General features: G+C 42.6%; 1 protein-coding gene across 1 annotated transcript in view; it reads right to left on the minus strand.

Annotated features, from left to right (window-relative positions):
- Positions 1-1,227: 1,227 nt before the first annotated feature.
- Positions 1,228-15,993, minus strand: part of AGPAT4 (1-acylglycerol-3-phosphate O-acyltransferase 4) — a 73,424-nt gene continuing 58,658 nt past the window's right edge. The window contains exons 8-9 of the mRNA XM_030447510.1: positions 10,436-10,634; positions 1,228-2,963 (exon numbers count right to left, since the gene is read on the minus strand). Coding sequence (XP_030303370.1) covers positions 2,872-2,963; positions 10,436-10,634 — 291 coding nt within the window. The 3' untranslated portion in view covers positions 1,228-2,871. The remainder of the gene's footprint in view (positions 2,964-10,435; positions 10,635-15,993) is intronic.

Here is a 15,993-nt window from a genome sequence, read left to right on the forward strand (position 1 = left end):
AAGACCTTACCTTCTCTGCAGCTGTATTCAGTTATGGTAAGAAGCACAGTACTTTGGCATCCTCAGCAAGAGGATACTGAAGTATCTGAGGTAAAGCTACCCCCACCTCACCACCCAGACAGCTGAGTGCTTTCACTCTGAGGACACACGGTGCTTGTGTGTCCTCATTTACCTTGCTGCCCTTTTAAGGTTCCTGCAAACAGGAACCATGGAAAGCTTTTAAGAATGAGGATAAAGGTGAAAAGTAAAGTGTTACAAGTTCATTGTTGCTGACCAAAAGAAAACTCACTGCACCTCAGCTTTTTATACTTTTATTTTTATATAAACAAACATTAAGACTACTTTTGTTAAGGCAGTTGTAGAACATACAGTTGCTTGTGAGGGGCAAACACTGCTTCCTAGTGACATATGTCATTCTTTTAATACAGTGAACTGGGCTAGTTTAACTTTGGCAAGCTCCACTGAGCTTTCTCTGTTTGCCAGTAAGGGCTGGAAGGGCCCAGTGGTGCAGTCCTTATGTGCTGGGACTTCTGGAAGTCCTGAGGAGGATGGATCCAGGAGTGGTGTGATTGGCCCTCAGCCTGTTCTAAGGGCAGGTCCTAGGGAAAGGGGTATGAAATAGTCTAAATACTCTTTCAGCAGTACTTACATGTTTGGTATTTCCCTCTGGGAGAAGTGGCACTGCATGCAGTTGGAGAGGAAAGAACCAAGACTGACAAGGAATGTTAATGCCTCCCTACCAGCATGTTGCATCAGTCTCTATTGCTACACGAATATGTATTTGCTGCTCAGAACTCTTCTGTACAGGGTTCATTCTACCACCCTGAGAAAAGCCTCCTGTATATCTGCCAGGTAAGGCTGACAGTAAAATGCTAGATTGGAGAGAGCTCTTCTTTCTCTCTCACCCCATTTTCAAAGTCTTTTGTATAGTGTCTTCACGACTTGCAAGTTAATGTGCCTGAGAGGCTACTATGGGATAGATGGACCTTCAGACATGACTACCAGATATAATGCTCAGCTTTCTGCTGCTAAAATCATTTTAGCAAATGGGGAGCACAGGGCATGTGCTTTAATAAAAGAATAGCTTTGTAAGTTCAGCAGTATTTTCTGATATATTTAATGTGTTGGAAGGCTAAAGCCCATTTCTTGTATGTTGTACATTTTACTGCCTCCACTCCCCCCCAAAATTACTTGCTACCCCCTGCTAAAAGCCCTGCTACACCTGCTTTTTTCAGGTGTTTCATAATAAAAAGAGTAGTTTCTGGATGATTCAATCTACTACTGAACAGCAAATGCATATTTCATGAAATAATTGATAATTCTGTTGAATTAACCCCTGTATCTTCTGGCCTCAGTTTTATTACAGGAAAAGGGAAATGTTTGGGGGATTTTTTCCCAGCTGCTAGAACTAAGACTGCTCACTTTCTTCTCTAGAGACACAGACTCTTCATTCCTGAACTACCATGACTTAGTCCTATGTGAAAGGAAAATGTACCAGTACTGAAAATGCCAATTATAATCCCCACTGTTCAGTATCAGTAACTTTAGACTTCAAAAGTTTGAGGATTTTTCAGTCATAATTGCTGGAAGTCCATTTTTTTCTTTTCTTTTTTTTTGTAACTTGCATACTCTTTAAAAAACAAGAGGAGGATGCCCTGCAATCCGTACCAGGGATGCTGGACCAACAAGTTTTCCAAAGAAGCTTGATTCTAGTTTTATTTAGTTCAGGGAGGTGTCAAAGGAAATCCAGACAGCCTTAAAAAAAGCACTTGAGCCATACCACTATTCAAGGTCTCTCCCACTTTCCTTCTTCTCCCCAAAAAAAGAGTGAAAGAAAGGTAATTTAACTGTTTCTTCAGGCTGACTGTTCTGAGGCACCATGTAAACTAATTTATCAGAAAATACAGAGCAGCAGATCAATGGCTCACAATAGTGTGGGGGTGGGGCATAATTTTTAATGCATGCTTTGCATTAAATACTTCATTATAGCTTACCCAGTCGTTTTCTTTCCACCATTGTTAAGAAAGCTGAGAACTTTAGTCAGTGTTTAAAGCTGAAAGGAATTTTACTACCCTGTTTTTTCCAAACTATAAATAACACTCTAAAAAGAATTAAAGGTTTCAATTATCCCTCTGCTGTATTGCCCGGGGAAAGACGTGGCAGTGGGTAACTTAGCTCTAACTCAGGCCACAAGGCCCAATTCTGGTCCAGGTTACACCACTGCAAGGCTCTGATGCAACAAAATGGGCCAGCCAGGGTCTGACTCGGGTTTTAAAGGACCCATGTGGTGCACACTCAGGGGGTAAGTTCTAGATGTAGAAAAACTCTAATGTGAGTTGTGCCAGTTCAGTAGAGCTGCTTTGGTCCAATACTGGTATAACCAAGCAGGGCATCTTACTGCATTTAAACATTGACAGATAATGATTATTAAACTGTTAACATGTGATCTACACAACTATCAATTTTAATCATCTTTTAACTATCTTCTGGCCTTTATCCATTCCTTAGAGCAAGTTAAGAAAGGTAAAGCCTGTGCCTCTCCTTAGTTTCCAGGTAGAGTCTCATCATACAAGCATAGTGGAATACTTCTTTTTCTTCAAACCTTAAGACACCTTATAGGGAAACAAACCAACCAACCCAAAGCAAACCTGTTGTGGAGAGTATACAAGGGAGTGCATCTTTCAAGCATGTCATCCAGCCCAAACTCCCAGAGAAAAATAACAGGAGCAGAGATGCAGATCTGCGTGGCAATCGCTCATCCTACCCTTCCTCTGATTTCACTTGAAGGACCATGATATGCTCTTTAAAAGTTTTCAGAAGTTGCATTTCTTCCCTGTGGATTGAAGCACTCTCTGAAGATCTCTGAAGATACTACTTTTGCTTCTCCTTGTTGTCATTGTTGCCGTAGGTGGAGCCTTTGTCAATTTCTGTAACACCTATCATCCATCTGACACCAACAGAAGCTGCAAATATGAATTAAAAAAATTAAGAGCAATTTGTGGAACAGAAATTAAAGGTCTCTACCGGTGTGCAGCGTTTTGAAAGAGACCAGCAGCATTCCCAACCTTCCGTCAGTACAGCATTAATAGGAACTACCTACCCTCAACCTTTCATAGAATCATAGAATTGGCTGGGTTGGAAGGGACCTCAGAGATCATCGAGTCCAACCCTTGAACCACCGTTGCGGTTGCTAGACCATGGCACTGAGTGCCACATCCAGTCTCTTTTTAAATATCTCCAGGGATGGAGAATCCACTACTTCCCTGGGCAGCCCATTCCAATGCCTGGTACCTTTGCTGCAAGGTAACACTCCATGCCCCCTCCCCAAGCACCCTGCCCACAGCATCTTGTTGAGGAAGATCCTGAGTGGCTGGCCTGGGACTGGACACCTCCTCTCCCACCAGCAGGGAATGGGACACCTGAGCCAGCAGGTCTGAGAGACATGGGCGTGATGGGCTCAGCCCTCTTCAACCTTAGACAAGGCTGGGTATAAAATGGGGTGCTTTGGGGCAGCTGATGTTACCTGTCTCCCAGAGGCTGCGTGGCAAAACGTGCAAATGCAGGGGGTGGCAGGGGAAGGGAATTCTGCTGGCATTCGACAGGCACCATGCCTGAAGAGCACAAGCAAGTGTGAGGGCTTTTCACAGCCTGACAAACAAAACCATGTCATGTGTGGCATTTTTCCTGGTTCACTGAAAAGATTTCTGTAGTTGACATAGTGGTAGTAATTAACCATGCACAAGAATTCATTTATTTACAGCACCTGAAGCAACTGCCTAATTTAAATGCAACTGAGCCTAAGCCCCTCCCACCCCCTCATAGGTTGGTTGGTTGTTTTTTTTCATAAAGGGGTTCAGCTGCTGAAATTGTATTATTTCCCAAATTTCTGCTCATGTTTGTACATATCCAGAACTTCCATACTTCTTTCAAGCCTAACCTTACTTGGAAATTACAAACACCTTCACTCAGAACACTTTTTCCCAAAAAAAGTCCCAAGAAAGCCAAGAACACTTCCTAAGACACAAAATCCCAAGTTCTTCCTGACTGAGGGTGGAAAGGCCCAGTCCTGTGAGATGGCCTAAATGTCTCATTCTGGTTGGTCTTGACCTCTCCGAGATGACCCCGACCCTCACCAGCCAAAGGTCTCTTTATAATCAAGTCAGAGTCTGAGGTCACCAAGAGAGCCCAGAGGCTTCCAGCCACCCCCAGGCAGAGTGCCAGCAGCAGGGCTGATGCAGCACCCTGTGTCCAGGCACAGAAACGGGAGAGGGATGCCAGCTGGCAACCAGTGCTGCCCACTGCTTTACCAGGTGCTTGCCTGCCCTGCTGGAACCTGGCACTACTGCATCAAACAGGCAGAACCAGCACTGTTTTGAACAGCTGCTTCAAACAACTTGAACTGGAGCACAGACTATTGGAGAAGTCTATACTTCTAAGAAGAAGTATAGACTATTGCTATACTAAGCAAGCTACGGTATTTAAAAAGAAAGGCTAGAAAACAGCCCTGAGGAGGAGGACCTGGGCTTCCTAGTAGATGCCAGCAGTGTGCCCTTGAGAGAAAGGAGGATGAAGCTGCTCAGGGATGAATTAGGAAAAGGCTTTCAAGCAAGGTAAGGACCATCATCCCCTCCAACCCTGCTCAGCACTGATGAGGCACATTTGGAGTGCTGGTTCCAGTTTGGGCTTTCCAGTAGATGAGAGGAGAGACAGGGATATACTAGAGTGAGGTCACTGAAAGCCACAGAGAAGATTAAGGGAGGAGAAGGAGCATGTTCCATACGAGGAGAGGTGGAGAGGGCCAGGACTGTTCACAGCCTGGAAAACAGAAGCTCTGTGTGATTTTATCAGTGTGCATAAATATCTGAAGGGTGGGTGTGAAGCAGATAGAGCGAGACCCTTCTCAGTGACGCCCAGTGACAAAACAGAAGGCAGTGGGCACAAGCTGAAACACTGGAGGTTCCCTCTGAGCATAGGAAAAAGAGAAACAAAAATATCTTATGTACTGCCTGTGAGGTTGAACAGTGGCACATGCTGACCAAGGAGGTTGTGCAGTCTCTGACCTCAGAGATATTCAAAACTCAATGAGACACAGCCCTGAGCAACCCACTGTAGCTAACCCTGCTGTGAGCTGGGGTCTGGACTAGAGGATCTGCAGAGGTACCTTCCCACCTCGGCTACTGCCTTCTGTCTGATTTTGTTTGGATGAAAGGCACTGTGTGTTTTCTTTGAAAATACCAGCACTTAAAAACAAACCAATAAACTACAGACTCATGTTCTTTGGGATGACAGTAAATATGACACAGCAATGTCTGAACAGGCAGCAGTGCAACGGGGAATCTGGGCCTGGAGCTTCCTGCAGGTCTCCTGGATGCTGAGACACCAGTCAAGCAGAACTCCCCCTTCCACAGGCAGAGGGAGAGAGCTCCCTGGGAGTTCACTGTCACTTACACTCCACTGTTTGACACTGAATGGAAATGCACACAACTGGGACAAGTGAAGGGTTTCAGTCTCACAAAGAGAAAGGAAAAAAAAATCTCTGACACTTAAACAGCCATGAGCTGGGGATCAAGAAGATCCAACACACGGCCTGCAGTCTGGGATCATAACGTAACAGTAAGTGTGAAATCATTAATATTTTAACCAGAAGGGGTATAAACAGCATTTGGAGATGCACACAGAGCATAAATAAGAGCAGCTGTTACAGCAACCACACAGCACACTGGGGATTTCATCCTGTTCAAGGAATGCCACTGCTAAGACACCAAAAAAATACCTAGTTTAGCCACCCAGATATTTTTTTCTTTCCTCTCCATTGTTTCGTGGTAGAAGCTGCCACTGCCCTCAGCAAGTTGGGGTTCAAGAAGAGAATGCTCAAGTTTGCAAAGCCTGTGGAAGCAAAGTGGGGTTAAGTGTAGAAATGCCTCTGATTTCTCCCTGCACTCCTGCTTGCCTCCTCTTCACAGCTGTCCTGGAGCCTTTGTGCATACCTTGGTGACACCAGCATGTTTAATAACTTACTCTATTGTTATTTTAAATACCACTATTGAAAGGGGAACTTAGATTTTTTTTTTACTACAAGGGGAGAAAGGGAGATAAGCAGGAATTGTGCCTAACCATCAGCTGTGGGAGTTAAAGCTGTCCTTGAAAAGAGCAGGAGGGAGAAGCTATTCTCTGAGGCATCCCTGCACAGCTCTGCAGCAAACTACAGAAGGTAACTAAGCTCCTGCCATCTTTCTGCTCATCATTTCTCAGCAACCAAGTGATGATGCAGGAGGTTGTTGAGGACCTGCTCTGCCTGCCAGAGTGCTGGGGGCTGAGGGAGGTCCAAGCAAACACAAATAACCAGAGGCAATAATGGAATCTCCTTGGAGCATTTTTTTAGCTCCAAGAAAACCACTGCCCTCACAAATAGTACCTCATCCTTCAGCAATAACCTTACAGCTCAGAGCTGCCTTTTCTCTCACACATTCATCTCATCTGCTGCCTGGGATCTGTACCACGCAAACAAGTGCTATAAATAGCACAGCAGGGAGGTACATAAAAACTTCCCCTATATAGTCAGCTGTACACCCAAGTTATATAGGTTATACATTGAAATGAAGATTTGTACAGCTAAAGCTTATATGAATCATAGAAATTGCCACTGAGGGCCTATCTTACTATAAAGGAGAAGAAACAAGACCGTAACCAAAAACCAACCAACCAAGTTCTAGGCACCAGGCTGAAAAGCCAGATTGTCTGGCAGCTCTAGCAACAGGCAGAATCAACACAGGCAGAACCCTGCATAGGATTTACACCCTCCTGCTGTTGGGGAACTTGCTGCAAAACTGCTGGCTCGTGCTCTCCTCCCTTTATGCTCATCCGACCCTACAGGCACCAAAAGCCTTGCTGCCCAGGTGACATCTGGCTCTGACCCTTCAAGGTCCACACTGCACTCTTGAGCCACCAAGGACTCACTCACAGTTTGTACAGTCATCCATGGAAACAGAAAATCTAACAGCACTGTGTACATAGTGTAGAGCAGACACACAAACAGGTCCTGCAGAATCAAGGCTGGTTCATTACTCCTTATGCTTCATTCTCTCACTTACAACTGGTATTTAACTGCTGGCCCTATGTCCTAAGACCAGATGCAGTTATGCTTTTAGCATTAGACATGGATGAGCTACTTCTCCATAAAAAAAAACCCAACCAAACCACACAACAGAGAAGCCCTCTTATCTTTTGCAGATAGAACCAACATTCCCCTTCTAACTGAAGTTCACAGCTCTATAATAAAATATATTAAAAAAAAAAAAGAAAAAAAAGAAGCTACTGTCAAATACAAATACGTTTGACAGACTCACTCACTGCTTTAACACCAAAATATCAGCCCTAGGTTTTAAATTGTTGTGAGGTAAGTACATAAATCTCTTGCCACGTGTCCTATGAAACTAAAGCCAGTTTTCAAAATAGACTTTTGTCCCTCTAAACTGCTCCAGCATTTATCCTCTGGAGCTGGGATTGCCTTGTGTTCGTTTCAAGTAGTATCACAAAGGCCTCCTGGTCCCAGACCCAGCAGTTAAAGATATTAGCACGCTGCAATGATTATTATGAGTATAAATAGCCAAACTGCTGTACAGCAAAGCAAGAGAGGATGGCTCAGCATTCTCATTAGAAAGAGAAGACATCGTTTATTTAGGGCTGAAAGTGTTTTAGCTGAACCAGCAGAGCTATATATACGTTAGTTATCCGTTCCTTGGATCTGAGAGTTAGGGTCTGAGGGATTACAGTGCTTTCACTCCACCCTGACCGTCACGGGGCACTTCCCTTGTGGATCTTTCCACCTGAACAGACAGTAAGTGCTCCACTGGAGAGCACAATTAGCAGAGGCTATCTGAAAGAAAAATTACACTCTGAAAACAAAGCAGAGGATTCCAGCTAAAAAGGCTTCCTAGTTCCTCAGCTCCTTCCTATCACAGAAGGTTTAGGAACATCTTGTGTTATCTGCACCTTTCCTAACAAAGGTAATGCTGTCAGGTTCTGAAACCTGCCCTTGGAAACAGCAGTCTACTTATAATCAGCTATTAGGGACTGCAATAAGCTTCCTGCTTCTGGAGTATCTGCTGAGATGTCAAATTGCCATATAAAACAATATCCCCAAACTAACTTAATGCTGATTCAGGTAAAGAACAGAGGGAAAAGGACTACTAGGAGCAATGTGAAAGGGCAACTTTATCACCTGATCACAACAGTAAATATATCCCTGATTTACAGAAAAAGCTTCCTTTTCCATTTTTAGGCCAGCAGGTACCAATCACTGCTCACACTGGAAAAAACCAACATAAACAGCCCTCCCTGCTTTGCTACAAACTGCATTTGCCAGGATGACAGTTCCAGTTGGTACCCAGAGTCACAGCCTCCAAAGTACATTTGTGTTCATCTGCTGCTATCTCCCAACCAGAATTCACTTCCGAGACACCGTCACTAAAGCTGGAGACAACTGCAAAATAAAATACTGTTTTTTCTTCTGTGAAAAGATAGATGCATCACTCCCAGGATATTCATGACAGAGATACCCCTTAGGATATAAATAGATTTTTTAAAAATTTGGGGAGAATGGCTTTGCTACAGAAACTCAGCTATTGGCTACAACAGCAATGTGACATCTTGGGCTGAAGTTTTTAGATGCTTCTAAGGAAAGATACCAACGATTCCCAACTATTAGTAACATTGCTTTTAAAGGCATATAGCAAAACAGACTTATTCTAAGATCCTAAGGGAATCATTGCTCTTTTGGCAAGTAACACATCCACTTTTAAGTGACCAGGCTAAACCAGCTATGGTGTTTCTTCATTTTTACTGAAAGTTGAGCTTCCTTCCACTCCCATGGATTCTATTCCCTCCACAGCTTCATGGAGGCTGCCAGCTGCTGATAAGTGAACATCATCTTTATTTTGCCTGCTCATCAGCCAGAGGTAGCTGTCTGAGACTACTGAGGCAACAGCCACTACCACAAGCAATGCAGTGTCTTCTGCTGCTCTGCAAATCTCGTCCACTTACAAGCACTTTGGGTTTGATCACATCAGGTATTCAGAGTGAGATGAGAGCTGCTCCTAAGCACAGGGCTCTGTCAAATGCAGCAGAGGACTGCAACCTGCAGCACCCCACAGCCAGGGCAGATACGTATAGGGCAGCACTACACATTGCACAGTGGGCTCTTTATCTGACTACAACATCTACCTCAGCTGTGCTTCTGCAGCCTGGGAGCTCAGGCATTCATTCTGGCAGCAGATTGCTGCTGTAGCTTTCTTCTAGTGTTACAAATAACCTGAGAACCTTTGGATTATCACTGCATTTGAGAGGGGATTCACAGCTTATTAATCTTTTCTTGTGGCTAGAAGCAAAAGCAAGCTAAGTGGAAGTAAGAAAAAAAAAAAAAAACAAGTTTTTTGCTGTCCATTCTTAGAAGCATCATAGCTTTTTTTACTTTACAGTTTCTTCCCCTGCCTTCCTGGCAACAGAAAAGACATGACCTAGTTGCAAAGGCCACTAGCAGCAAGATGACATTTGACTTATGGCGGATTGGATGTGGTGTGATGTCACTCAACTAAATTATTAAGGCCTAAGTCCAGCTGCCACAATGCCAAGCACTGAAGTGCCTAGCCCTGAAGGGAAAATCCAGAACTCTGAATTATGTAGTGAGGCTCTCTGTGAAGGGTACACAAGCCATGAGGCACTTTGGCATGGCACCCAACCAACCCACTGAGCAGAGAAGCTGAATTAAGAGGAAAATGCAGAAGGAAAGGTGATAAATTTTGCAACAGCTAAGCTTCAGTGCCCCGTTAGACCATCATTCCTCAGCACAGTACCAAACACAGATTATGCTCTTTCTTCCAAAGGCAGAACAAATGTCCTCTCAAGTGCTACTGAGTGTTATTGCCAGGGACAGAGCATTTGCAATGGTGTCAAAACTTCATAGGAATCACCGATGATAATCTATGTCACCTATGATAACTTATGTCCTGAGCCATGTAAATCAGACTAGTTGGCTACAACAGGCTGTCCTTATATCGAAAGTTCGTGGATTTCCAGTGGATGATGTATCAGACTGTTATTAGATGAAAGAATAGACTTGAGCATTTCTTCTAGGCATTCAAAATGTAACCCAGCAGCACACTACACAAGAAAGCCTCTTGTAGGCAACACGCTGGATCATGACTGTTTTGATTTCTAAAGAAACAGAAAAATTTGTATACAGCTTTTAACAAAAAAACAATAGAACTATACAAAAGACTAACAACAACAGCAACAACAACATCTATTGAACCTATTCCAAGCTGAAGTGGGCATAGTATCAGATGGTCTGCTGAATTCATAAGTCGTGTTTCTATTTAGTAAGTCTCTATGAATCACATTTGACAACTACATGGTAAATCTATTAGAGAAAACTTACCCATTACAATGACAAATGCAAAACTAGCTAGTGTCAGGGATGATCCACTGTTGATCATATTGATGAGCAGCTTGAATAAAGGATATAGCAGCAATAAGGCCCAGAAAAGCCAGTTCAAAAGTGTCCATGGTCGTCGGGGTGGTACTATAGGGACTGCTGGGTAGGTTCCTGTTTGGTAGTACTTTTCCTGGAATGCATCCTAGCAGAACAAAGGAGAGCAACAATTAAATCCTCATCTGACAACAAAACCAGCCATTCCTGCCTCTGATGTTCCTCTTTCTGCATGGGGAAGACCAAGTCATGGCTGGAAAGCATGTACTTTGAAGTCAATGAGCACAAAGTCCAAAATCATAGAATCATAGAATCCTTGGGGTTGGAAGGGACCTCAAAAGATCATCTAGTCCAACCCCCCCTGCCAGAGCAGGGCCACCTAGAGCACTTCGCAAAAAGAAGAGCTTAGATCGATGTACACATCCTTTCTTTCTCCTACACTTAGAGACTTGAAAAATGGGAAGCCCAGATAATACAACAAGCCCAGTAAAACCAGAAGGGTGAGGGGATGTGTATTTCCAGCAGCAATACAGTCATTACTGTTGAACCTCCCCCAAGAGCCACAGCCACTGGACAAACACAGAACCACAGATGTCAGGGGTTGGAAGAGACCTCTGAAGATCATCAAGTCCAACCCCTCTGCCAGAGCAGGAGCAAATTTAGGGCAGGTCACTCAGAAATGCATCCAGATGGGTCTTGAAAGTCTCCAGAGAATGAGACTGCAACCTCTCTGGGGACCCTGTTCCAGGGCTCTGTAATCCTTACAGTAAAGTAATTCTTCCTCATGTTGAGGTGGAACTTCCTGTGCTCTGTCTTGAATCCATTGTCCCTTGTCCTATCACAGGGCACAAGTGATAAGAAGTTGTCCCTTCCTTCTGAAGGAAGTAAAAAATACTGCTGGGTAAGCCAGAAAAGTTTCTGGGCTGTATCTTCGGCAGCAGATCCTCTATTCCTTAATGTCTTCTCCAACCACTGTTCTAAAGCAGTATCCACAGCCCCATGGGGAAAGGTAGGCAGAAAACATTATGTACCATACTCCAAAGAACACCACTCCCTCCTGTTTGCTTTGTCCTGTCAGTGCAGTCTTACTCATCTTGCTCTCATGAAGCTTACAGAAGGGTCTAGGTACTGAACATCTCTACAAACAGTTTAGATTCTTGGACTGGTTTTAACCAAAGGACCCTCCCTTTTAGTTTAATATGAGGGGGATAAGGGAGTGTGGTTTGGTGTTTGGTTTTGTGGTGTTTTTTTAAAGCACAGATAACTCAGAATTCAGCACATTCCTCTAGAGCCCATATGGGTGAATGGCACTGCCTTTAACAGTGTGATGAACCCAAGGTATCAAAGTGGGTGGGAAGAAGAATCCTTCCTTCTGGTTCAAAAGCAGAGATCATTAATCTGTGTTATCACAGAAAACAGGTATACTAATGAAGTCAGAATTAGACTGATATAAAAAGGAACTTAAATTTATTCTGACTGTTGTGTTAAGTTTTTTCAAAGAAAAGAATGCTTCATGATAGTTTCCAAAAATTCTGGCAAAGCCAAGATTGTCCTAATCAACCACAAGAAGCTTATTTCTACAGTGCTATGATTCTGCACTTACTTACACTCCAGCTAACACAGAAAATTCTTTAATTATTTAATGCCAACTCAAGCAATTACAGGCTGGTACCATTTTATCTAATTCAAAGGGAACATTGAGCTTTTAAGAGATTACACAGTAATTAAAGCAATGAGCTCTCTTTATTGAGATTAGAAAAATTATGACTGCTTTGTGCATGCTAGCTAGATTGTACTGGGATCATTATGGCCAATTAATTAGCTGTTTTCAACAAATTACGCAGTGTATGAAGATGTCTTTATAGTGCCTTGAGGATTTTGGTTTATGACTGGTTTAACACAGAGCTACTTATCATCAGTAAATTGAATTCTACTCTATGCAATGAGGTTTCTAAATACCGGTGTTACCCAATAAAGTTAAGAATTTCTGTTTATTATTGGCATCGCCATTAGGGGGCCTATTACTACAGGAACCAAGACAGCCTCACTTAAAACAAGCCCTGCAGTTTTCTCTTTGTGGGCTATGTACTTGCATTGGGGGCAGCAAAACACTTGACCACATTTCACCATGAGTTTTGAGACAGATGGATGAAATACACAACAGAAATGACATCAATTCCATCACCTCCACTACACGTTTCACACCAGTGTGAGGAACAGCTCTTCAATTTGGTTAGGATTCCTTACCCTTAAAAACATTCACCTTCCCTGCACAAAAGATCTGTGTATTGTTACTGCAAGTGTGTCTATGGTACCACCAACAGCTCAAGTCAGCATTTCAACCCATGATGTACCTCAAAATTTCCCTCAATCACCTCTCCCAGATTAAGATCCTTTCATCCTCCTGCATACAGAGCTTCTTTTCAGCTTGTAATAAACCCTACCCACTCCAGTATCATGTATTCAGACATAGAAACATTCTCCCTATGATGCTGCCAACAAATCTGAGTTGCATTGGACACTACGGTGGGTAACGTGGTGATGGAAAATCAGGGAATATCCATCATCTTGTAAGAGGCTAACTGGATTTTTCCTCCCTACTCCAACCAGGAAGGCTGGAGAGGTATGCCACTGCCCTTCCTTGAGGAAGCCCACAAAGAATAAGTATCCAAAAAGACATCTTTTGTTCCCAGACACTGGTGTTCTGTACACTTTTCCTCCTTGGTTACGCTCTGTTAATTCCCTGGGGCATTTCAGCATAGATTTTCCACATCCTGTCTTCCATGCTTCTCATACAAATAAGGAGAGTTAGAAGCTCACTTTCTTTTGATAATGTGACTATTAACATAGTACCTGTTCAGACCAGGCACTAAAATGCTGAACCTGGCCCTTGTTAAAGTCCAAGGGAGTTTTTCTAGCAACAGTGGTTAAAAAAAGGAAAAAAAATCCTTTTGTGGATAAAAGGATAAAGAACAAAATTGACTCCAGGTGAGGAAGAAGCACGTGGATGTGGTGCTTACCATAAGTCTAGAAAAGGAAGGAGAACAGTGTTTGGTTTAGAACAGCACAGGGCTATTTTTCATCTGGTAATTAGCAAGAAGACAAACATACCAGGTTGTCAGAGAGCAGTATCTCAGGTTGAGGTATGTGTAACTGAGATGAGGCAATGAGGTAAACTGAAACAGAACAAGCTTTTCTGAAAGACTCTCTCTCTCCCACTAATGACAATTGAAAAAAATAAAACACAAGAACAGTCGTGTCCCTTCATGTCCACTAACTGCAGATTTCATTACTCATCCAAACAGCTTTGTGTCCCTGACCATCACGAGTGCACAGCACTTCAGCCTTGACCTTGGTCCCTGTGGCACACCCCACCTACTAAATGATGCTGCCAGAGCATAATGCAGGACACCAGGTAAGTCTTGAGAAGGTTCTGCAAAATTATGAAAACCACTGAGAATAAGCAACAGCACAAGCAGTCGCCATGCAAGATGTAACAGGGGCTGTTTTCCAGTAGCATGAAGCACCTTGACTTTGAAACAGAAAGTGGTGCAACCAAAATAGAAAAAGCAGGGGATAAAGGATTGCATATCTTGCAGTGAACTTCTGCTGTTCGAATACAGATTTGGTACATTTTGTCAAAATATTTACTGACTCTGAAGACATTAATCTGAAAAAAATAATTTTTGAAAACAACAGTAAGGTAACAATGCTGCATGTTATTCAACCTAAGGTCCAACTAACTTCTCAAAAATGAATTGCAGGTGAAAGAGAACTGCATTTTTACCCTGCAGGTGGGCTTTCATCACCTCAGAACCCTTGAATTTGTCCCAGATCTGTGTTCTCCCAGTCTGATTCTTCAGAGACATGGGCTTGTGTAAATCAGCTGCAATGAAATAAGTTTCACTAATATAAAACGTCTGAAAGAAGAGGAACATGACATCTTCAGAAAAAAAACCAAAACCACAAGAAAATGAAAAAAAAATCCCAACCAGTCAAAAAAATGCCACACAACCAAAGAAAGTTTTAGTGGAAAGGAAAACTGAACACACATTTCTTCCTCTTCTACTTAAATAGAAAACTATGGATTTAACCAACCAGCAAACTTTCTATGCTATGTTTCTATGCTATGCTAAGTTGCTATGAAGAAAGCAGGATAGGTGTAACTCTTTTTGCACTATAAATAACTGAGTTTTCACCAAAGAGGGAGTAACAGAAAAAACTTGAAGTGATTCACTGCAAACTGTGTAATAAGAGATTCAGGAAAACAATCACTACATTCTTACTTACGTTCTAGCAAATGATTAAACTTTTCTTAGGAACATGAAACAGGGTTACACACATAGTCATAGTAGCAGAAAGTGGACTTCTGCAATGTTCAGCAATGTTCAGAGAGTGATCTGCATTTATATGCCTGTAGAGAGAGTGTGGGTCCCTGGGTAGCATAATGCCTTTCTGCAGAAAGATTTTAGAGGCTGTGTCTAAATTAGGTGTTGGTGGCACGATTTACAAGAAGGGAGATCAGAGCCAAAGCTAGGAGAGCTATAGCTGAGGTCTCAACATACAATTACTTTTCACATCCCTGTAAGATATCTGCTTAGAGGAGATATGAATTAAATCAGAAACAGTAATGGTTTGGAGCCAAGGAAGACGAGAACAGAGTCAATACAGAAATGCTAATCTGATGTTCTGGGTAGAGTACAACAAATGGCACAGCAGAATTTTGCTGCCTCAGCAAGAGGAAACCAAAGCATAGGTATATTCTACCCCTTTTAATTCCAAAGCACTTGCTATATTCCAGTTTGAAGACATAACTTGAGACCAATTCCTTGAAGCAAACTGAGCTGCCAGGCCCTCATGCCTTGCATACCTCTGACTCCCACTAAGCAAAATGGGAGCACTGCATGTATCCAAAGAGTGCATCCCCTAACCATTATCTCCTGTGTTCATTAAAACAAAATGCAAGAGAAACAGGTTCTGAAAGGCTGAGGGATGCACATGAAAGTATTTGGAAAAAAATAAATCAGTAGGCATCTACAAATACACTGTTATTATTATTCTGTTCCCATCCTACGTGATTAGGAATCTTAAATGTAGAGTTTCTATTCATGCAATGTGAAAGCAATTTGTCAGCCTGTCCTGTTAATGTTGGATCTTTGGTAAAAAAGCCTTGGTAAGAGACAGGAGACAACAAGAGACAAAAATTCTGATACACTAAAGCAAAATATACCTTAATTAACACACAAATTCCTCTTTTATTCAGAAGGTGCCTTTAAGAGGAAGGAGGTTCTTCTACCAACCAGAATATAGTTGTGTTTATTGTATCCTTATACAACTTTCTAATGAAGAGTTTTAAAACTATGCTTTCTAGGCTTGCTTAAGTTTTCTTCCTGTTGCTCTTCAAGTGCAAAACAAAGGCAACCATGACTGGCAGCAGAAGACCAGTTTGTGCCTGGAGGAACAGAAGAACCTACCCTGAAAAACAAAGAAAAACCAACCAACACCCA

The sequence above is a fragment of the Calypte anna genome, chromosome 3, assembly GCF_003957555.1.
Source record: "Calypte anna isolate BGI_N300 chromosome 3, bCalAnn1_v1.p, whole genome shotgun sequence".
Taxonomy (NCBI): domain Eukaryota; kingdom Metazoa; phylum Chordata; class Aves; order Apodiformes; family Trochilidae; genus Calypte; species Calypte anna.